The sequence below is a fragment of the Aedes albopictus genome, unplaced genomic scaffold (assembly GCF_035046485.1).
Source record: "Aedes albopictus strain Foshan unplaced genomic scaffold, AalbF5 HiC_scaffold_552, whole genome shotgun sequence".
NCBI classification, from domain to species: domain Eukaryota; kingdom Metazoa; phylum Arthropoda; class Insecta; order Diptera; family Culicidae; genus Aedes; species Aedes albopictus.
In genome coordinates, this window is record NW_026917368.1 from 1 (window position 1) to 25000 (window position 25000).

At 40.1% G+C, this 25000-nt stretch overlaps 1 protein-coding gene across 1 annotated transcript; it reads right to left on the reverse strand.

Annotated features, from left to right (window-relative positions):
- Positions 1–16870: 16870 nt before the first annotated feature.
- LOC109399922 (uncharacterized) lies at positions 16871–17673 on the reverse strand. The gene is made up of 2 exons (XM_062843811.1): positions 17510–17673; positions 16871–17445 (listed from the first exon to the last, which is right to left on the reverse strand). Exons 1-2 carry the CDS (start codon positions 17556–17558, stop codon positions 16871–16873), a joined length of 624 nt encoding a protein of 207 aa, XP_062699795.1. The 5' UTR covers positions 17559–17673.
- Between the last annotated feature and the right edge of the window lie 7327 nt (positions 17674–25000).

The following is a 25000-nucleotide window of genomic DNA, read 5'->3' on the forward strand; positions in this document are numbered from 1 at the left end:
CGGGGAGTGGAAGATAAGTACAGGGTCGGCTCCATTATGCTCGGACAAGAAGTGTACGTGTGCTTAGAGTATCGAGTATCGAGTATCGAGTATCGGTAGGAACCGGGTCCTGGCGGGAGACCATAGATGGACATTCCAATCCATATGAATGTGCAACTTAGGGGCTGTCCATTATTTACGTAAGGGTTTATGGGAGGAGGGGGGGTTTGAGAAATCTTACGCGCCATACAAAAATTTTTGGTATTTCATACAAAAAATCTTACAAGGGGGGGAGGGGGTGTCAGAAAATCGCTAAAATTCCTTTACGTAATTAATGGACAGCCCCTTATCTCCAGTCGAACGGGTTGCCGGACAAATCCAGCCTGGTGGAAGCAGCTATAATAAAAAAGGAAAAGTGAGAAAGTATGTAGCAACAACAAACGCCATGCCCGGTTGTGCGGTCGGTCGGTCGGTGGCAGACATCGGTGGTTCCCAGTGGCCACCACTGCATGCATAGCTTGATGGTAGCCGACATCTATTTACGTGTGCCACGGTGGATTATTCGGATGGATGCGTCTCTCTACAAGCGTTTGTGAGTTTGTTTTGCCGGTGAGTTATGTCGACGAATCATTTCGAACATAAATCAATGCGGAAGCAATCTGGCTGGCGGCAGATGCATCCATCCAGCAATGGCTGACAGGCAACGATGGAAATTTGACAGCAAACATGACATGCACGACGATGGCGATGGATGTTAGTTGTAGTCTGGCGTATCGCATTCATCCGGTTGATTAGGATAAGCGGAACAAGTCGGAAAGTTAAAGCTATAATATTTTGGTACCGCGTGTGAATCGATCAAAATTTATCAAACAAATTATTTTGTTGGGTTTTCCTACGCTGGGCGATAATGCTCTGCTTCTCCTATGCTGCACATGCAAGTGCTTCAGTTAAATTTCGCAAAAAAATAAAAATGTGCTGAAAGAGTGTATAAAAACCTCGAATAATATAAAAAAAAAGTTCTGGAGGAATCTGAAGGAACCACTGGAACAACTAGAAGAATTTTAGTAGGATTTTTTCAAAAAAAAAATCCTGTACGAATTTCTGGAGGGCCTATTATATGAATTCCCAAAAAAATCCTTGGATTTTATTTTGAAGAAATCAACACTAAAATTACTAAATTAATTCTTGGAATAAGTTTTAGAAACAATCACACTCATGGACATTTAATAAATACATTAAGATTTGACGAAGCCACACCTCAAATTTTCAAAACAACAATTCTGAAGAACCAAACGGCGGTTTGCACTGAAAAGTTGATTAGTTGATCACCAATCGATCATCAACTTTTCAGTGCAAACCGTCATTTGGTTCTTCAGTTTCATGCTTTGGAAAATTTTTGTTGTGGCTTCATCATATCTTCACCTTAATTAAAATATACATTTCTAAATCAATTCTTAAAATAATTTCAAAATAAATCTCTGAAGAAATTATTTACAGAATTTCTGGAACAGTTCCTGAACAAATCAAAAGAGGATGTAAAAAAAACTCCTTGTAGAATACCGTGCAGAATCTCTTAAGATATGTTTGAGATTTTTTTTAAGAAATTTCTTAATATAATGTTTGAACGATTTTTGCAGGAGTTCCTGAAGGAATATTATTGGAGGAGTTTTGAGAAAGTGTATGTAAGGATGTCCAGTGGAATTCCTGCTGGAATAACTGTATAATCACACAGCAGCGAGTTAAACTATTATTCAAATACTTCTGTTACTTGGAGAATCCAAGAATTAATTTTAGAAGGAATTTTTATATGGTTTTCTAAGGGAACCGTTGAAGGAATTTCAGGAAGAATCTTCAGAGGATTTACTAAAGTAATCCTTGAAAATGTCTCAAGAAATCCCTTAAATAATATCTGAAGGATACTTTACAGAAATTTTTGAAAGATTTATAAATTGAGAAATTATTGAAGAAATTCATGAAGAATTAATGATGCGATCTCTGAAGGATGTGCTGGAACAGCTTTTGGAAGAATTCTCAATGGAAATTCTGAAAAAAATCTGTACGCATTACAAAAAGACCTTTTTCCTGAAAAAAAAAATTCTAAAAAAATCATAGTACAAATTTTGAAGAAATCAATGCTACTCCTGAAAAATTATAAAAAGAAAGACATTCATGGAAAACAATGAATACGTCAATTTGAATAGGGTTTTCCAGAATAAATTCCTGAAACAATTTCTGACAAAATCTGACAATTCTTCACGGGGCGAACCAGCTGATGGCAAAAAAATTTCTATAATCTTTGGAGGAATTTATGAGAAAATACTTGGTTGCCCGGTGAAATTCCTGAAGGTATTTTTTATGAATATCTAAAGGAAGCAATAGAGGAATTTCCAAAGCAATCTCTTTCCGAACCACTGGAAAATTTCTGAAGGATTTTCTGTAGAGTTTTCTTTACAGCAGTTTCTGTAGACGAAATATTTTTTTTAGAATATCTGAATGCCTGGGGAAGTATATTTATGATACTAGGAAATAATCTCGGAAGAAAGCAATCTGGAGCAATTTCTGAATCTTTGAAATGACCTTCTTAAGTTGTTTCTGTGGGAATCCGGGGAAGATTTTCTAAAAGAAGCCCTGGAGTAGTTTGCAAAGGAATCTGGTAGATCATTTTTGAATTTCTGATTTTTTCAAGGAATCCTTTGAAGATTTTCCGAAACAACCACTGCAAGTTTTTTTTATGTAGAAAAGCCTCTGAAGAGACCTGATATATTAATAAAAAAATCATGAAATTCATGCAGGATTTTCTAAAATCCTGCGAAGAAATTTCTGGAATTTTTTTTTGGAAATTCCTTTCATATTTTGAAACTTTGGAAGAAGTTGTTAACGATTGCCTGCAGTATTTCTTTTAAATCTTATAGAGAATGTCTAAAACAACTCTAAGAGGAGCAACCCAAGGAATATTTTCATCTGCTTAACTAAGAATTACTCAAACAACCCCTGGTGTAGCTTCTGGAGGAATTTCTGAGCAAATATATGGAGAGATACTTCCTCATGAATACCAGAATGAGTTAAAAAAAAATAACTTCGAAACAATTTATGAAGAATCCATGTATGATTTTCTATCGGAATCCTTCGAGGCATTTCCGGAGAAATTTCTATGTGAAATTGTAAAAAACTCCCTGGCGGAATTACAACAGATGTTCTAGGACACGGGTTCCCAACCGGTGGTCCGCGGCTCCCTGGGGGGGCCGTGAAGCCAGTCTAAGGGGGCCGCGATGTTACCAAAAAAATTGTTAAATTTTTATTCTATTTTGTGCAAATTATATCAATTTTTAATTTTGTATACCGCCAACCCCAAAAGCCACAATTTGGGGAACAAATTTTCAGTATAAAACGCCTTTAGAAGAAAAAATTTTCGGCTGCACCGCTATTTTTCAGCTATGATTCAAATTGAATGTTCATGACATCATTTTTACGAAATGTGAGTGTCATTCATCGTCGAAAATCCCTCCCACAGTAAATTACTTGCTACGTCACTGTACCCAAAAAACTCGGTTTCGTTCATTTAAGTCATATTTTTTTTTCTAAACATTTTCATTGGACCGCGGATGTTTTGACAATTCTTAAAGGGGGTCGCCACCTCAAAAAGGTTGGAAACCCCTGTTCTAGGATGAATGTTTTCGATTTTTTAAGAGAATTCTTTTAAATTTTCTGGGAAAAAAATTGTAAAATTTACGAATGAAACACCTGAAGAATGTCTACAGCTAGATTAAAGAGCCATTTGGGCAATGGCTGGTATTTTGGGCACTCATCGCTATAACTCAGTCGATCCCAAACCAATTGACTTGAAATTTTGTACACGGCTAGATAGGGCACTGCATAAAACTCTCTCCTTCTCTTTCACACTTACAGAAATTGTGTCAACAACAAGGCCAAGAAACGTCAAAATCCCATACAAAATCAAAACAATGCAGTGCCCCATAGGTCTTTGACGTTTCGTGGCCTTGATGTTTACGGTTCGCACTTCGTCGAATGTCGTCAGCTTTTATACTTAGAAAAGTATTGTTAACTTTCCATGGATGGTTTGATTTAATTCAAAATGTGGGGTTCGTGTGCGTGGGAAAATGTTCTGATTTGGTGATGGTGGCACGGTGGTACCCTTCCCGGGGTTTTTCTGAGATTCCACAAGAGTTCCAACCGGGAATCCCCCTAAACATCCTTCGCGATTCCTCCACAAGTTTCTTCCAGGGCAACCAGAAGATTCTTCTCTGAATATCCCAGTAGATCTTCCGGGAGTTTATTAAGGATTTCTTTAGAAGTTGCCTTTGGGGTTCCTCGAGGAGTTTCTTCCGAGATTCCCAAAGTGGTTCTGTCTGAGATTCCTTCAAGAGCTCTAGCCAAGATTCCTCCAGTAAGAACAGCCGGGATTCTTCTACATATTCATTCCGGAATCTCTTGAAGAATGATTGCAGGAGCTACTGGATTGCTCAAAGTAATCCTTCTGTTATTTCTCTAGGCATTGATTCCTAAGTAGATTCCTCCAGAAAATTCTTCTAGAATTTCTCCAGCAGTTTTTCCTAAGATTTCTCCAGCAATTTCTTCCCTGGTTTCTCGGAGGAATCTCTCAAGGAGCTTCTGGTGGAATAGCCCTAGGGATTCCGGATGGAATTCTTGAAGAAATCCCAACAGTATTTCCTGAATGGATCACAGTGAAGTTCCTGGAGAAGTTGTTGAAATCCTAGAAGCATCCTAAAATAAATTTGTGGAGAAACCACGGAAGAAATTTTTGGATGAATTTGGAAGACAATTTGTAGGAATAAATTTGGAGGAAAAGAATGCTTGGAGGAATCTCGTAATTAATTCCTAGATAAATTTCAGAAAGAATGCAGAAACTCCTGCAGTAACCAGAGGCGTTATTCCTTAAGAAATCGCAGATCGAAGCCTGACTAAAGTTCTTGAAGAAGGAATCTCAGATGGAACCTCTTTAAGAATTTCAGAGGAACCCCTGAGGGAATTTTTGAAGGAACTGAAAATTCAACAAGAACTCCTAGGAATCCCATAAGAAACTTCTGGAGGAGCCCTGGAAAAGTGAGTCTCTGACAATCTGCACGCCTACGTCAAGCACCGCTTGTTTTACTGAAGGACGCTCGTAGATGCCATGGTATCAGTAGGTCGGCTCCAGAGGCACGTTCTCCTCCATTTGGGAAATTTGTGCCATATCGCCATGTACACGAGCCTATTCATCATTTACCTGACGGAGAAGGGAAGGAAAAAGGATATGATATGGGAAATAGGATCGTCATACTCGCAAAAGCGTACCACAATGGGTTCACATAGCGTCCTGAAAAGGACACTTTAATAACGCACAAGCGTACCACAATGGGTTCAAACAGCGCCCTGAAAAGGGCACTGTGATAACGCATAAAGCGTAAAGAGAGCCTATAGCTCTTTACCACAGCGAGTCAAGAACAACAGAACGTCCTGAAGATTGAGATTTCTGAAGTCAGTTTCACTTAATAAGTGTTTTCCGAGTACTCGGAAACGCAATTGCGCAAAAACTGGACAGTTACATATTAAATGATACGAAGTTCCACAATCGGATTCACAGCTATCACAGGCAAACAAATCAGCTTGCTGAATATTCGCCATGTAATAACTGAGTCGGCAGTGGCCAGTCAATGCTTTGACCAGCATGCTGCAATCCTGCTTTGACAGATTTGTTAGATACTTTGCCACCCCTAGAGATGGCTCAGTACAATACAATTTTGTTAGACAACATGACTCCAAACTATTCCAGTATTATTTGTGCTGAGTGGCAACCCAGGTGTCAATCTGAAGCTTTACCCAACACTTGGATACCGGAATAGCTGGCTCAGGGCCAATGAAGTCATGTGATGCTCCAGTGCGAGCTAACTCATCAGCCAATTAATTTCCAGCGATGGAAGAATGGCCAGGTACCCATACAAGGTGAACAACGTTTGATTTGAGTTCGACAAGCGATAACTATCTTCGACCTGGAGTTGGCCGAAACAAGTGCTTTAATAGCAGCCTGGCTATCTGAACAGAAGTATATTACTTTGCCCATTACGTGCTGCTGAAGTGCTGATTGCACTCCGCACATAAGAGCAAAGATTTCGGCCTGAAAAACGGTGCAGTATCTACCAAGTGAATAAGACTGATGCTGCCTTAGTTCACGAGAATAAACACCAGCTCCTGCTCGACCTTCGATAAGGGAGCCATCAGTGTAACATACGATGCCGTCTGAAATACTTCTCTCCAGATATCCAGATGTCCACTCTTCCCGGGAAGGGAAATTCGTGGAAAATGTCCTATATGGAAAATTATCAGGAATTGTAAGATTACTTAGAGGAAGTACAACTTTGTCCCAAATCACCAAAAGTTAAAACAACGAGGTGTGTGTTGAACTGCGGTTTACAGGAGTTTCCTCTAGTAAACCAAGTACCCATAGGTGGTAAGTGCAAGAAAGTGCTTCTTGTTTGAGATGAATGTGTAGTGGGGCAACGTCAAAGAGAACTTCGAGCGCTGCCTTGGGAGTTGAAGAAAACGCTCCAGACTTCGCCATTAGGCACATCCTTTGCAGATGGCCTAATTTTGATTGGACCGTTCTAACTTCGCCCTTTTGTCACCACACAAGACATCCATAGGCCAATATTGGACGAACAACAGTTGTGTAAATCCATTTGATATACTTGGGTTTTAGACCCTAAGTTGTACCAAAGGTTCGCCGGCATTGCCATACAAGCTTTCTTGATTCTGAACTCAACATGTGGTGTCCAGGAAAGCTTAGAAACAAGAATGACTCCATCGTACTGCTCAGTCACAACGATTTCAGAATCAAAGCGACGTAAAGATCGAACACCATTACGGTTTCGCTTTTCCGCGAAAAGAACAATAGATGTTTTACTCGGGTTTACCGAAAGGCCATATTGGCGACACCAACCCTCAACTACCTGAAGAGCGTTTTGCATAAAAACCATAAGCAGGAAAACCGCTATTATTGAGTTGCCTCAAAAGCGTATCTGTTACGAGATTCCACAAAAGTGGTGATAAGACTCCCCCTTGGGGGCATCCACAAACACTCAATTTCCTAATCGCCGCTTGACGCAATGTCGAGAAGAGATGTCGGTTTTTGAGCATTTGGTGAATCCAATTGGAAATCATTGGTGATATCCCATGACCCCGTGCGGCTTCAAATATGGCATCGAAAGGCACGTTGTCAAAGGCACCCTCGATATCTAAGAAAACACCCAAGCAGGATTGCTTTTGAGCGAATCCCTTCTCGATATCGTAAACAACTTTGTGCAAAAGAGTCACAGTGGACTTTCCAGATTGGTAAGCATGTTGGTTCGCATGAAGAGCCACATCGGCCAGATGAACATCACGGATGTGATGATCGACAATGCGTTCTAAGCATTTCAGAAGAAAATTGACCTCTTTTCTTGATAGGTCTGAAACTCTTTGCTTCTTCAAACGACACTCGACCCACTAATATACCCTGTAGCAAAACTGCAAACATTTGAAGAGGGTATTCTGCTTATAGGGTTCGAAAAGTCGGTACAAGATGCAAATAAGTAGTTTTTTTCAAAACATGTTTGAAATAATCAAATCCTTTCTGAAGCAAAATAGGGTAAATCCCATCTGCACCAGGAGATTTGAAAGGAGCAAAGCTATTTAGTGCCCATTCAATAGATTCTAAAGGTATGATACACCGAGCCGAAGCTAAAGAATCATAACTACAAGAAAAGACATCAGGTTCATCTAAAGATGTAAGATCCACACATCCGGGGAAGTGTGTGCTGAATAAACATTCCTAAACTTCCTCATCAGAGGAAGTGAAATCACCATTTGGCAAACGAAGTTCGTTCACTTGAAAATCCTTAGATTTTGCAAGGATTTTGTTCAACCGCCTGGCTTCACTCAGACTGAAAACATTTGTACAAAGGCTTTTCCAGCCGCATCGTTCAGCAGACCGAAGAGCTTTCTGGTAGGCCTTGCGATCCAGCCGAACGTCGTCTGTTACAACTCTTTCTACATTGTTTCCTGAGCTTCGCCAGATCAGAGTTCCACCAAGGGGTTCTCTTGTGGTCTTCACAGACCACAGAGGGCAAGCTTCTTCAAAAGCTTTCATAATGAAGGCCGTTGTAGTATCAACGGCATCATCTAAATCCCTTGGAGTGTCAACGGATGGAGAGTATTCATGAAATTTGGCTGCAACCAAATCGGTAAAGAGATCCCAGTTGGTTGACCGGGGATTCCTGAAACGCAAAATTTGCGAAGTAACATTGACATGTTCAAAAAAGATATAGCGATGGTCAGATAAAGATTCTTCGTCTGATACATGCCAATTGGTCAGCTCGTGACTGATTCTGCTAGAACAAAGTGTCATGTCTAACACTTACTCTCTAGCAGGTACCATAAAGGTTGGGCGGTTGCCTATGTTAAGTAATCCAAGATCTGTACTACGTAGGTATTTCATCAAACATGGAGCCTCTCAAATTGATGTCTGAGCTGCTCCAGATTATATGATGAGCATTAGCATCACTGCCAACAATTAGCGGAAGGCCTTTTGAAGTGCAGTATGCGGTGACTTGATTGAAAACATCCGTAGGGGATGGTTCATCATGTGGTAAATAAACCGAACAATAAACGTATTTCTTGTTGAGGTTTCCAACAGATATATCAATTGTGATAGCACATACATCTCTAGTGGTTAGTTCAGAGATGAGTGTAGCAATTATTGCGTTGTTGACAAGCACACATGCTCGAGGCATGACACGCGAGTTTGTCATTTCATTTCCACTGAAAGTAGCAAACACCGGATTCACAAGGTTTCCTAGATAGAAATTCCCCTTACAAGTAAGGTTCTTGGACTAACGCCACTTGGGCTGTACCATTTTGCATAAGTCTGCAAAGATTGATCATTGCTGTTCTTTTGTGCTGAAGATTGATCTGAGCTATCCTAACCGTAGCGACTACCCAAACTAGGTAAGATTAAACTCTTGATAACCACAGCACAAAAATGAACAGCAACAAAAAAGCCAAATCGGTATTGATTTGAATGCGCCAAAGGCGAGGTTGCACAGAATACACTGTGTAAAACGCATAATGCGAAACCATATAGGTGAAAATTTAAACTAATTAATAACATCTTCATTATCCCGCCCTCATTCAGCCTCAAGTATGAGATTGAAGAAGGGCAGCTGATTGTCTCGGAGAAACACAAGGTCCACCGCTCCGGTTAGCACAGTAAGTGCAAATACTGTGGAGGGTGCCCTGGTACTCCACAGGCTCCTTTTGCGATTAGGTTTTTATAAGCCCCCCTAACCATTCATTCCTTGGCAAGGTAGACATAAAGCCGCATAACACCTTGAATTAGGGGTCACCTGATTAGTGGACTCCTACCACTGGAACAGGCGGTCCGTAGTGCTATTCTTAGCCAATTGAACTAACAGCTACCGACACTACACAGCTATCTAGGTCGATGGTATCTCCTGCAAATCAATTCAATAGATTAGAATCTCAAGGGTCATCCTTAACCTTTGAGGACACAGAGGCTACATGTTGGTTCAACGAGAGAGAGAAGGCATATATATTAGCAATTCAAAAGAGAAGAGTTTAACAATAATAAATAAAAATACGTTCACTCCGTCGAAAAGGCAGAGGATTTGTTACTTGGTTACCCACATACGTAAATCATTTGAAATGATGGCCCACTGAATTGCAAATTAAATTTCGCATACCGCAACATGTTTCTGTTCGCTGCATTTACGCCACAATTAATTTCCAGCGAGTGCATCAATTACGTGATAAATCCGGTCACTTCGCCTCTCACTGGTTTGCAATTTGTAAATTCGGAACCTTACGCCGCTGTCGCTATATCGCTCCGAAAACCGACCCAGTTTCCAACGTAATTCCATTGAATCCCTGCCTCGCCTGCCAGCGACAGCGGCTTCTTATCACTGCCCGGGCCAACATTAATAATTCATTTTTCAAGCAACGAAATTTCTTTTCCTTGGCTTTGGCTGCGGTTCACTACCGGCTCAACATCTGAACGACACTGTCATCGCACTGTCTATAAGCATCCAGCAGAGCCTTCGCAATTTCGGCAGCAGTTCCGTTTCCCAGCAGTCAGTCGTGCCACCACCGAGAGAAACTTCAATTTCATTAACAACGTAAAAATTCATAAGCAGAAGACGAGTCCGAAACTTTCGTAACACGATTATCAGTTGACCGTTTGGCAGTGCGCTGCACGGGGCCTGAGCCCCATTCATGTCGATGCCATGCCGATTGCATTTTGTTTTAGTCTATTTCTCTGCAGGCAGGCCTTTCTCGTTACCCAAATGCGGCACGGGTGAGTTCCAATTTTGGAACTTTTTTTAAGCAAATGTTACGAGGTCGCTGACGGGTGGTCCACCAACTCCACCAAGCGACGACGATCACGAACGTCATTTTCATTGATTAGCAGCACAAGCCAATCCGTTCGTCGTGTCGTCGCAGTCGTCATCGTCGTCGTCACATTGTCGGAGGCGTGATTTTGATACATATATTTCTTTTCGGTTCATTTCGAATAATTAGTGCGTTACGTATTTCTACAATTCCTCGGTGGCAGCGATCACGACGACGACGACGAACATCGACGGGCCTGTTTGTGTATCCGCGAACACGTACGCACCTCTTTCCAAGCCGGAGGCCACTCTTACGTCGTCGCAGATCGTGAATCCTGACCAGAGCAGAGCAGAGGTCTGTTTCATCATTCCACTTTGGCTAGCGCAAACAAGTTTTGTCGATTGGTTTGGTTGCATCGATGCGTGTGATTTTTGCCTTTCCCGGACAGGAAAGTTTTACTGAAAGGCTGTCACTTCTTATCGAAAATCATTGTTTTGGAACAAAGCTACTCACTTCTTACTAAAAAGACCTGTGCTTCTTTGTTTCCCTGACAACGACAGAGAACTTTCTTAATCATCTTGAAAGGTTATAAAAAATGAATTTTCGCACTACTTGAGTAGGTAGTTTAAATAATATAGAATTTGTTTTTGACACATTTGAAGAAGGCCGTGTTAATGTCCCACGTCCTGGTGACGTGGTAATATTTTCATAGGCCTGGAGTAAATTTCTAAAGCCTTACTCAGCGTCGCGTTTACCAAGGGTGGGGCCATGGAACCAACCCTTGCGACATGGCTACTGAACGCTTAATTTGTAGTGGTATTTCTCACGTTCAAAGCGATTATCTGACGAACATCGTCAGATGTACAGTGTCGGACAAAACAATAAGACCAGCGGTCCTATTTCATACAAAATGGCCAAGTTTGACGATATGGTACTCGGTTTCTAGTAAACCGATTTGGCTGAAATTTTGACAGCCGACTTCGAATTACGGGAATTTTGATTTGTATTAAATTGATTGAGTTCTGTTCACTACTTCCAAAGTTACAGATATACGGTGCGACAAAATTCTAACACCAGATTTTTATGATGGTTATTTGTTGCCAATTCAATAAAAATGTCCCCAAGTTTAAATGGCATCCTTAATTTTAGTACGTGTTTATCAATCATCAAGTATCAGATACTCTCAAATATCCTTTGGTGATGGTAATCTGAAAGTGGTCCTATTATTTTGTCGTTTCGTATATCTGTAACTTTTGATGTAGTGAACAGAACTCAATCAATTAAATACAAATCAAAATTCACGTAACTCCATGGCGGCTGTCAAAATTTCAGCCAAATCGGTTCACTAGAAACCGAGCATCAGATCGTCAAACTTAGCCATTTTGTATGAAAAATGGCTGATGGTCTTATTATTTTGTCCGACACTGTATCTCTACGGATACGAGACATGCACGGAAAGATCGATGTACACAGAGCAAGGAGTAACTTTCACGCAGCGATCGAAAAGACAAAAGATTTCATGCAAACTTGTGTGAAATTTTACACAAATTTGTGTAATACCGGATCAGCACATTTTTTGTGCTGATCCAGTCGTACGCAAATATGAGTGAAAAATCCTTTGTCTTTTCGCAAATTACTCATTCGCTGTGTACTTTCGTTTAAGGGTGTGGACGATGCTCGAGGAGGACCTGCAAGCACTCGGAGTTTCCGAGCGACGCGTGCTAAGGACGATCTTCGGTGGCGTGCAGGAGAACGGTGTGTGGCGGAGAAGGATGAATCACGAGCTCGCTGCACTTTACGGTGAATCCAACATCCTGAAATTGGCTAAAGCTGGTGGGCCGGGCATGCTGCAAGAATGCCAGGCAACAACCCTGCAAAGTTGGTGTTTGCTAACCATCCGGTTGGTACAAGAAGGCGTGGAGCGCCGAGAGCACGATGGGCGGACCAGGTGGAGAGTGATCTGGCGAGCGTTGGGAGCGACCGACGTTGGAGAGCTGCAGCTGCAAATCGAGTAGGGTATCGATCTATTTTTCGTCTTGACAAGCACTGCTCGGTTTAGTATGCACTCTGTAAGACTATTCTGTAATTGTTTCAAACACAATTTACCTGTAACGTGTTCCTTAACATGTTTTCTTTTTCTCACAATTACTATCCGAGGCTAAACTGGACACAATTATCTTAAAAAAAGCACTCAAATAAATGCATTGCAATTCCTTATTTCGTCACACCAGGTCTAATTATTGTCCTGAGTTGAATTTCTTCGTCTACAACCAAAATCACGCAAAAAACGAAAGATTCATGTGTATGTCTTTGTGAACTTGTTTACAAAAAGAACTGTCATCCAGGCAGTGCGCTTCTACAACATGATCGTGTTTCACGCGGGGCGTATCCAATTAACAGAAATAATATTTTTTTATTTTCAAAATGTTGTTGAAATAAATAAACAACATTTTATTTTCCTTCTCTATGGTGTAACGTCCCAACTGGTGTAAAGCCTGCTTCTCAGCTTAATGTTTTTTGGAAATCCAGTTTGTTCGCCTAGATTTCAGTTTTTTCGTACCCAACCAAATTATTGGGTTGATTCAACCGGGCCGGATCACGTCTACAGTTTAACATTATTTCATCACAGCTTGTAATCAGGCGTTGTTCAAACAAAAGTGGAGAAGTTATTCAGCTATCTTTTATGCAAGCGCGATACAGGCTTTACAGTAGGAAGTAATCTGTGTTAAAGGAGCCTCATATTAAACTTGTATTCAGCTATAATAACCTGCTGCGAAAACAAAAACAAATTGAAGTGCGAGGTGCAATTATACAATGACGATTCGTTCGTTGAGAGCTCATAAGATGGGCTGCCTCGATGGTTGAATGTTCACTGGTTGGGGCAAAACCCAACTAAAAAGCACTGTCAATGTCAAAATAGATGTCAAAACGAGTTTGATGTCTGACCGCCGTCGCATCACAGCTCCTGTATACAGAACGATTGCGCAAGTATGTGAGTGTTCCGTGACGTATTTCTCGTCACTTGCGTGTGTCTAGAGCATTTTGATCAGTTGTCAGTTGCCCCAACGAACGAACACGATTCGCTAATCGGGGCGCAGTCGTGACCCAACCAGCGAACCCGGACTGTAGTTCAATCATGTTTATTTGTCGCATCTAAACGCATTTATAACACACAAGCTTTTCTAAAAATTTCTCAACATGGGATTTGAACTCGTGATATCCCAATCACCTGTCGCATGCCTTACCGACTACGCCATCCTGGAATTGGCAAGTTGCTCGCTGAGAGTGAAACATCTTCACGAAGTTGTGAAAGATCAATCAATATTCAAATTTATGAAAAGTTGTAAATATTTATTTAAAAAAAGTTGTGAAGATGACTACAACTTTGAAATTGCTACGAAAATTAGCAAATGTTTCGAATATTTCGCATTGGTGTGCAACAAACATCAATACATATTTAATAATGAGGATCGTTCCAGTACTGCTCTATTATAATCACTTTGATCTGTTGTTCAATCGAAAAGTTATAATCGAACAAATAAACCATAAATCCATTTATACAGCTTACTGTTAAACCATTATTGAACGTTCCCACAATAGCTGAAGAATTAAACATCAAAAGCATTTGTTCAACTTATGTAGACCACAATAATCAGCTTTCGGAAACTGTGGAACATAAGCTTTTTAAAGCGAAGAAAAAAGTTCTTCTTCAGCTTATATTAAAGCTAGTAACGGCAAATCGAACAAGCAAAACTTGCTGACGTTTGTTAAGCTTATAATTAAATTGCTGTTCACATACGTACCAAATGTTGCATTTCTCTTATTTACAATGTAAATAGCATCATTTCAGCTTATTATTCAGCATTTGGTTTTGTTCAGCTACGAATGTTATAAACCAGCAATAGTTCAACATGCATGCTTATTTATGACTTTGAATTGTTCCTTGGGAAGTACTTACCTAGATGGTTTCATAGGCACAGTTTTTTTGGTAATCCAAGGGCTTACAGTTGATGGGCCATTCCTTTCAAGAACTTGCTACTAGACGGCCTAATAAGAATGCTAATTTTACAACTTTATATCTCAGGATCCTGCTTACTTACAAAGATGGTTTCTTCGGCAAAGTTGTTTGGTAGGTCAAGGGCTTACATGTGGTGGGAAGTTTATTGTAAAATTCTGCCACGGGGTGGCACTAGTTACAGAATAAATGACAGTAAAATCAGAAGTGTTTTACTAGAAACGCTCTAACTTTGTGTAGAGTTCACCAATCAAGCCCAAAATTGTACCACTTATAGCTAAATAACTGAGAACTATTAGTATTCACTAGCATTCAAAATTTGAGGATTTTAGGTAAACTTCATAAAAATAACAATTCATTAAAAAAATTTAAGATTCTTAAGAAACCAACTCTCAAAGTAATCAGGATGCTGAGATGGATGGAATTTTTATCAGTGTTGCATCTGATTGTCTAAGATATCAAATAAAACACAGACAAATGGATGTGACGCTAACGAAAATTCAATCTCATATATCTCCTTTTTATTCTTAATCACTTAACCTAATTTACAGCTCTATTGTCCACTAGGGCACTACGTGAGCGATTTCAATTGACAGCTGTACCTACACAGTATTGTACAGAGCCTTGATGTATTCTATTATACTTTATCGAACTGGTTGCCTCTGCTGCTTTCACTTTTCTACTTTTACATGGTAGAATGATGAGCACAAGGATGGTAGGTGGCCGTTGTTCCTTTCCAGTCCGATTGGGGGTCCATTATGAGTAGCAGTTCGTCGATGTCCAGGTATACGGGTCCGTTTGAGCCATGGGGCTCAGAAGAGGGCCAGTGTCAGCCGCTCTCGGTGAAGAGCAACTGTCGAAAAATTGCATGTGCCGGGGCTGGGAATCAAACCCATGACCATTCGCATATGAAGCGAACGTGTGACCAACTACGCCACGGGCCCCGGCAATCTCATATATCTCATAATCCTGATTACTTAGAGGAGTTGGTGTCTTCGGCAAAGTTGTTTGGCTGGTTAAGGACTAACCGATAATAAGGCTTAAGATTCAAAATTCCACCGCTAGGCGGTGCTAAGGAGCTAGCAAATTTTGTTTTTCATATATATCAGGAAAATTTGCAAAAAATTACAACTAGCGCCGCCTAGCTGCAGAAACTTGAACCAAATGGTAATTATTCTGAAAGCCCTTGATCCACCAAACAATATTTCCGAAAACACCATCTTTGTACAAAATCAGGATGCTGAGATATGCGAAATTTAAAATTTGTTTGCTCTATAGCGCCGCCTAGCGGTGGAATTGTGAATCTTAAGCCTTATTATCGGTTAGTCCTTCACCAGTCAAACAACTTTGTCGAAGACACCAACTCTCTAAGTAATCAGGATCATGAGATATATGAAATTGAAATTTCGTTAGTGTCACATCTATTTGTCTGTGATTTATGTGATATCTTAGACAAGCAGATGCGACACTGACAAAATTTCCATCCCATATGTCTCAGGATCCTGATTACTTAGAGAGTTGGTTTCTTCGGCAAAGTTGTTCAGCTGGTCAGGGGCTTTCAGTATATGGGTCGTATGATGCGTGATTTCACCGCTAGGTGGCGCTAGAGAGCGTACATTTTACATTTCACATATCTCAGCATTCTGATTCTTTAGAAAGATGATGTCTTCGGCAAAATTGTTTGATAGATCAAGGGCTTTCAGAATAATTATCGTTTGGTTCGAGTCTCTGCAGCTAGGCGGCGCTAGTTGCATTTTTTTTGCAAATTTTCCTGATATATATGAAAAACAAAATTTGTTTGCTTACTTGCACCGCCTGTTGGTGAAATTTGGAATCAAAATATCCATCAACTGTAAATACTTGTCCAGCTTAAGATGTCTGTTTGTCTCTGATATCACAGGATTTAATTTGAGATTTGCATCTTACTAACAACAGAGCAATGGCGGACGGTTCAACCACCGTCCCGTCCGGCCTTAACCTTCCGTTGGTCACGTGCATGGCATTGGCATAGCTAGCTTTTTCTTTTTTCTTACGCACTCTCCTAAACAAACACAAGAAAGACCGGGATGCAAGAGGGGGCCTGTGCCCCCTCTTTCATCCTTCTCTTTCTCGTGTTTGTTTAGGAGAGTGCGTAAGAAAAAAGAAAAAGCTAGCTATGCCAATGCTAAGCACGTGACTACGCCAATGGTGGTTGGCCACCGTTTCAACATGTTGTATAAAATACAACAGCGCGATCACTCGAGGGAGAACAAGACTAACTGCTATACAGACACTTTACTGACCCCATTGTTGTGATTTATCAATGAAGCATTAAACAAGCTAATTGAAACACTTGACTTGTTTATTTTGGATTACGTATTACCATTTTTACTGTTTTTATGTATTTTATTTCTGTATAAACATTATTCTCTGTATGTAATATTACCACTTTAGTCAAAGAGTTACATTCTTCTTTGGCGCTCCGGTTAGAGCTGCTCACTGGAAATCCAAGCCAAGCACAGCGTTGAGTTCGACCTCCTCCGAAATATCGAAAAAGCTGACAGCTTCCTCAGGTTCATCAACAAATAATTCACCAGATCCATTTTCATCCACCAAGAGCGACGCTAGAGGCTGACGTAGTTTTTTCGATTCCGGTTTTGTTTTTTTTTGCATTTTGATTTTCTTTTTCTCTTCCATTTCTGCTTTTTGTTTGCGTTTAAGCTCTTGTTTCTGTAGCTTTTCCTCTGCTCTTTTATGCCTCATTTCATTCAGTTCCACCTTTTCTACTTCTCGTTTGATTTTACGTTCCTGAATGCGCTGTTGTTTGACTTTCTTCTCTTCCTCGGCTTCATATTTCTTCTTTAATCGTTCTTCTGCTTTCTCTTTGCGCATTTCTTCAGTTTCTTCCTTCATTCTCTCGCGATTACGTAGCTCCTGCAGTCTTTCTCCGGCAGTCAGCATGGCATACGATTGTTGCTTATAATTTCGATGCTTCTTCTCGCGCTTCGGGGCTTCTGGGATAGCCAGGAACTCCTTCAAACGAGATTGGCTGGCGTTGTCCGAGTAATCATCTGTCAATAGAAATTTTTAAAATTATCTTTTGCTCAAGATTAAAATCAAACACTTTAACATTACCATTATTTGAGAATTCACGGGCATTCTCGCCGCATGGGTCACCGTCCATCTCAGGATCGACTGTGGTGGGAAAATCACAAGCTTGCGTAGCACCGCCAGTATTCACCGGAACAGCATCAATTATACCATCTCCTGAGTCGAAAGTCAAAATATTTTTGTAGATACACTACCCGTCATAAGTACGGACTCACAAAAAGTATTGCAACAATACTGCATCACCCTGACTCACCTCGATATCTCCAAAACCAGAGGACTTACAAAGATGCTGTCTTCAGGAAAGTTATTCAGAAGATCAAAAGCAACAACTTTTCTGGAGGCGGCATTTTAGTAGGTGTTCTGGTTTAAGAGATATCGAGGTGAGTCAGGGTGATGCAGTATTGTTGCAATACTTTTTGTGAGTCCGTACTTATGACGGGTAGTATATACGACAATGTTTTATCATCATGGGATAATTTATCTTCATTTTCGGTTAAGTACGTGAGTTTTGCTGGCCCCAGCATGGCCAACGCTTTTTCCAAAACATACTGCGGTATGCAGACAGTTTTATTTTTGTATTGGGGAAGATCTGTGTCAATGTCGTCCACTGATGGGAATTCTTCCGGATCGATAGCAGATCTGAGATCATCATCTTGATCTTGGCTGAATGTCCCAGCTCCTTCACCTGAGTATGAACTGTTCATCACAGGGTCAAGTGAACCTTCGGTTTCTATAATGCCATCACTCAGTGCGTTCTCCGAGCATCCTGCCAAGCATTTGGAATAGTCAACAGCATCCTGGTTGAATGGAAACAGGCCACAAGCTGCAAATCCGTTAATTATAGTCTTTTCCTTGAAGTACGCGTCCATAGCTTTTTTCAACAGTGGCCCAAATGTAGCCGTAGTCAGTTCCTCGTTTTCATGCCCTTCACGCCAAGCATCAACAAAATCGACCCAGCGCGATTTGAGTGGCCCGAAAATTGCAACGTCCGCCGGTTGAAGGATTCGAGTGGCGTTAGGGAACAGGGCGATCAAAATTATTCCCAGCTTATTGCACTCATCCGCAGCTTCTAAAGCTGTATGCGATTTGTGACCATCGACGAAGTAGATGACAGGGAATTTGGTTCCTTTCTTCTTTAGTGTTGGATACAGTACGCTTCTTATGTACTTGACAAAGTTGTTTGTATCCATCAAACCGTTGTCTGAGGTTCCCAACCCCCAATCGGCTGGAACCGACTGGAGTATTTCTCGACTAAGGCGCTTTCCTGGCAGAATGATGTCAGGAGGAATCACGCTTCCGTCCGCCGCAAAATTGAACATAACAGTTACATTCATCTTGCTGCTTGTCGTTTCTACGAATGACACGTTTTTATTTCCGGTCGACCCAATTACTTTTTTAGGCACGGGATTCAAGCTGAAGCCGGATTCGTCGCCGTTGAGAACTCGAGATGGATCGTTGAGTATTTCCGCCATATTGTTGTCAAGTAGGTAACTGTAAACTTTGTTGAACCAAAGCCTTATTTGCTTTTCAGTCACATTGGAGCTTGCCAAGCTCACCGACTCGGGAACTCGAAGGCTCAGATCTTGGTGGCGTTTCAAAGACAGTTTGATCCATGTTTTTCCTAGAAAAATAAAGATCAATAAAATAGCAATCAGAATGTTTCTTTAGGTCGAAAAATCTTCGACTCTCAAAGTATTTTTTATGATTTTTTGGGTGTTCACTGTTAACGCCCTGACTAAACCAGATTGGGTTTATATGGGATTTGACAAAAGTCGGTACCCGCGACCAAGATGTTTATAAGGAAGGTGTTAGCGTATAAGCAGTAAGTGGATGCGGGGAGTGCGGCACACTGCGGGGGGATGGAGATGACTGCCGGCCAGTTTGTGTATGCTGCAGAACGCTACAGAAGCGTTGCTGCGCCGCATCGGCAACAACATTCTCAACACGGATAACCAATGTTGACATATTTCCATGGCACTCATAAAATGAGTAATATTCCCCCAGGTTTTAAATTTGCTCGTGCCCCCGCATTTTTGTTAATTATGAATACAATGGTTATTTCTTAACCAAAAGAGATTGCAATGCCGAAAATATTGCAAAATATTTGCTTAAGTGGGTGTACGAGCTAATTTGCAATCCGTGTAAGTAGGAAACACTCGATGAGTGTCGTGGAGTTTGTCCGATTTTAGTGCTGAGAAAGTTAAGCGTGCATGGTTTCTGTGGGGTTGCTACGTTGCTAGGGCTAAAAGTTTTTGTTTGTTATCTCACTAGTGGAAAAAAAATAAACACAAACTTGCCAACTGTCGTTAGGTTTTCCAATATGGCGGATGGTGACTAGTGTGGGACACCAAAAGACATTTTACTCCTGTACACTTTTTGAGTTCCATTTTGGTCCCATAGCAACTGTGCAAAATTTCAGCTCGATCGGAGAAACTATATTTTAGCGCCAGCCATTTTAGGTTTTCATACGATTTACTATGGGGAAAATCACTTTTTCAAAGAAAAATCGCCACAGGTTGCCCCTTAACCCCTAAATATAAATCGATGAATGATTTCTGTTGGAAATTTTACGAGGAATCAACCCTCCGAAGACCGCAAAGCGATCTAAGGCCTGTGGAAAAAGTTATTGACTAAAAACCGAATGGCATGCCAACGCTGTTTAACATGTAAGGAATAACAATAAATAATAAAATCTCGTCATTTTATCAATCGGGGGAAGCTTAATAACTTTTTCCACGAACGTCGCATCGGTTTGCAGTCTTCTGAGGTCTGATTCCTCGTGAAGTTTTCTACAGAAATCATTCATCGACTTATTTTTAGGGATCTAGGGGTGACTCCTAGCGATTTTTCTTTGCAGAAGTAAAATTTCCCCATAGTAAATCGTATGAAAAACTAAGAATGGCCGGCGCTAAAATATAGTTTTTCCGATCGATCTGAAATTTTGCACAGTTGATATGGGACCAAAGTGAAACTCAAAAAGTATACAGGAGTTTGAGTTTTTCCATTTTTTGTATTTTCCCATATAAACCGTGTACCAGGCTAATGGTGACATCTGACATATTGGATTACCTTCCTTTTACTTACCTTGCCCGCGACCACCCCCGCAGGAGGCAAAATAAAATAAAACATTGCATTAGAGTATTTTGGGTGTTCACTGTTAACGCCCTGACTGAACCAGATTGGGTTTTTATGGGATTTGACAAAAGTCGGTACCCGCGACCACCCCCGCAGGAGTGTCTAATATATACCGTGGAATCGGGTTTATGCCGATGCCGAGGCGTGAGAGCGGAGTGCCGATGGTGGTTGAATCCCTGTGGGCGGAGCTGGCCGTGGCGGTGCCGTTTAGGTTTCTACTAGTTTTGTGACCCTGCTGTGCAGTTGTCGACCCGGTCCGTGCGTCAGACCTGACTTCGGAGGTGGTGCGCCGTGGATTTGGGGAAGGGTCGAGTTTCGGTCGCGCCAAATTCCGGCTCTCGACTGGAATTGTAATAGCGCAACACGGTCGGAATCTGGTGGGAGCCAGAACGACGCTGCTGCGGTTGGTTCTTCCCGTGAGGAGTCGGCTGTTTTCGATGTTTTGCTTGCATGTCTCGGCATTCGCATGAAAACAATTTCACTTTTTGAATGCATATTTCACTCACCTGGAGCCCGCATACACAAATTTAATGGCTGGTCGCCTTCCATTTCTCCAAACTATAAAATAAACAACGAATTTAGATATAATTTGATGAATTTTATAAGAAAAACTTACCTCGAAATTGTTACGCGGCCAACAGAGAAGAAACGATTCTGAATGTTTGTTTTGGTTGCTTGACATTTATGTTTGTCAAGCACCTTGATCCAAAAAGGGACTATCCAAAAGTGGGAAAATATTCAATTCTAAAAATCCATTTTTTGTTTTGTATGAGAAACGCGATAGGCCCCGTGAATAAAAATAACAAGCTGACTCGAAACAGGCCCTTTTAAGAAGTGCTTGACGAATAGCAAACCAAACACAAAGACAGCGTGTACATACACAAACAGTGTTGCCATGTTTGTTTGAATAATTTTTGATAATATTTTTCGATACTGGCTTACCGATTCAATAAAAATTATGTAATAGTTATTTATGCAACAAGTTGCAAAAAGAGGATTTTTTCAGCACGAGTCGTACATTTATCCAACGAGGCTTGCCGAGTTGGATAAATACGACGAGTGCTGAAAAAATTGAGTTTTGCAACGAGTTGCATACAAAGTTTTTTGTAATTGCAAAAAATACCCAATCAATATAATCTTTTCTACATGAACATGTATCAAGAGCAACCACGTGCCACTCATTCATACGCGTCAGCGTGGTGCTTTTGTTCGATCAGGTAGGCTATGATAGGGCAGGTGTCAGAAATTTGCATACTCCCGTCGTCGTCATACCGCAGCAAGGGCAAGAGCAAAAGTAGTTTCAGCTGCTGTTTCTACGCCGATCTAATCCGGTCCTAATCAGAACCTGAAAAGTCCTAATTCGGATTGGAGCTGCTCAGAGGATATAGATGCAGTAGCTGTGTCTATGTTAACCGTGAAAGTTCTCGAAAAGTGGGTTCTGGCAAAGGTGCCGAAAAGTGCTACTTTTCAGCACTCTTAAGAGTGCCGAAAAGTAGTGCTTTTTGGCACTTTTGTTTTAGTGAAGAAAAGTAGGCCGTTTTATCAATGAAACCGCGAGTGAAAAGTAGGGGAAAACGCAATGCAATTACAAAAAAATCATTAAAATGTTGTAGATGTTATTGCACATTAATAAGTACATAGTTCATCATTATAAAACATCATTAATATAAACAGTAGTATGTAGTTCAATAAATATCTCTGTACACTCAAAGTCTGTTTTCTATTTACATCGCATGTTTGGCATCACGGATTCAACGATAAATAGTTCGCCGAAGAAAATCTAGTAGAGTTTTAATTGTTATTAATTTACAGAAGTTCCGAACATTTTGATGAAATTCTAACAACAACAAAAGTTAAATTCGTTTTTATTCTAATTGTTTCATGTAAAATGTTTTTAGAAAGTTGAATGTAGTGTGGGATGTTGGTGGCTGAACCACAACTTCGCCGGTTAGTTGAGCTGATGGAAATTCCATTCGTCATACATGCAAGGTAGGAAAATGTGGAAAGTAAATGCGTGAAAGTTAAATCATTACAATTTCTTTATGATTCATAACATTTTTCGAAGTGAAATGCCATAAATCGTAACACTTTCTGCACAGAACCTAAGTGAGGAATACTTAAAAGAAACGTTTGTATTATAACTTTCAAGGATTTTCAAACCGTTTTAAATTCCATATGACGAAAATTAGCGCCGTAGACGAAGTGAAGCTTTACCCTATTATGGCGGCAAATTGTTGATTCAGTGTTATCATGAATTGAATGCTGAACTAAATAAATGAAAATGAAATAATATAAAAATCTTTATATGAATTGAATTTCTAGAGAAACTCCAAGGGATAATACACACACGAATTATTTCACGGTAAAATCGACCTTTTTCAACCCCCCCTTTCCCCTGTGTCACACTTTTTGTATGATACCTCATCATGTATTGTTCTGGAAAAATTGCTGAAGGAACCCCTGGAAAAATGTTAAGGCATTACTTTATAATTTTGTCAACGAAAAATCGTAAAAGAACGCCTGTAGGAACCTTTGCATTTTTGCAGAAGTTTTCAGAAGAACTTCTAGAGAAGTTATGGAAGGTTTTTTTTTTTTAATTTAGTTATTCAACGAATCATTTGAGATCTAATTGAATCTTAACCTATGGATTACACAAGCAGAAAAACTGACACATTTTCAATATAATATAAATAACCACAGAGACACCACATCCATCCATCTATCAATAATAACAGCAAAAAAAAAAAACAATCAGCGATCATTAAAAGTTCTAACGGTGAAGAAGATGAAGAAAGTGCTATCGGTTGATCAACGTCGGATAAACTGAATTCACAAAAGCGAGGGTTGGAGAGCTGGGAGAGCTCGCTCAGCTGGAGTTTTGATGACCCTCTTAATATATAGTCTCACTTCGACGATGTCGTCACTCACGTTACTTGAAGCCGAGCGGTTCTCATAACGAGAATCTTGAGAAGAATGTTGTCGCTGGGTACGTTTTTAGGAATTCGCTTTTCATCTCATTACTATAACGAATATCTCGCGTAAGAAACTGCTGCAGTCTGAACAAATCCACAAAATGTAGGGATTCACTAAACAGCATTTCTTTTCATCGATCGACAGATCAACACATTTGACGTGGTAAGTGTTGGTACAAAACCTTTCAAATACGATGTCTACTTCTGCAGCAATAGCGGCAGTCGAGCAGCTCTTGCAGACCATTATTCAAATACGTTGGTAGTTGAGTAGCGATAAACAGTTGATAGTACATAAGGCTTCAATTTGAAAGCGGAGTGCGAGGAATTACTAGAGGAACTTCTGAACGGTTCTGGGGAAGATTTTGACAAAAAGCACTTGAAGGTTTTCTCTAAAGGGACTTCTGGGATTGATAAATAAATCCATTCCAACAAAGGTTTTCTGAAAAAAAAAATCTTGCAAAAATAAATGAGTGGATTATTGCTATAGGTATTTCTAAATAAATCTATGGGAGGGTTTTAAAGGGACACTCTGGAATAATGTATAGAAGAACGTCTGAAAGAGTCCATGGAAATTCTAAAACAATCTTCACACTTATTTCCGAAAAAATCCTGAAAGCGGATAATTTCTGAACAAATTACAGTGGGAATTTCTAAAGAAATGCATTGAGGATTTTTTTGAAAAATTCCCTGACTAAAATAACCAAATAAACCGATGGAGAATTTTGAAAAATATTCGTGAAATAATTCCTTTGGGAATTTCCCAAAATCAGATGAGCAAATTTCGAGAAAATTATTGAGGATTTCATTAAGGATTTTTTTTTGAAAATTTTCTAAGAAATTTGTTGGGAAGAATTTGTGGGGGAATTTCTCCATGATTTCCTCAAGGAATCCCTGGAAAAATCTTTGTATAAATGTCCAGAGGAATATCTGACGGAAGTTTGGGATGAATTTCTGAAAAATTTCATGCAGGAATTGCTGAAAGATTTTTTGATGGAATTTCTGAACCTATCCGTTGAAGGAATCACTTATGATGATAATATGATACAATTAATTATTTTTTTTTTTTGAAGATTGTGAAAATTGAGGAGGAATTTCTGAAGAAATTTACTGAATGAATATAATATTTCTTAGGAAATGTATCTGAATGAATTCCAGATAGACGGCCCGCTCACAAAGATTTTTTGCAGGTTTGGAGACGCACAAAATGTTAAATCCCGATAGAGAATTTTCTATATAGAATAATGTATATTTATTTAATCTGCGGCGAAGACACCAGAAAATTTAAATTGACGAATTAAAAAATATTTCAAAAAGCTAATGTTTAGCTGCATTCAAACTTCAACAGGTGATGCGTTGAGATCTTATATTCGCGGCGTTACTGGATAATTTGCCCTACGTTAAAGATCTG

Bases quoted from the DNA above. Each gene is read 5' to 3' on its own strand.
- LOC109399922 (XM_062843811.1), bottom strand. From the start codon at position 17,558: ATGGACGGTGACCCATGCGGCGAGAATGCCCGTGAATTCTCAAATAAT. The intron at 17,446-17,509 runs GTAATGTTAAAG...TTCTATTGACAG, and splicing joins CCGTGAATTCTCAAATAATG to ATGATTACTCGGACAACGCC.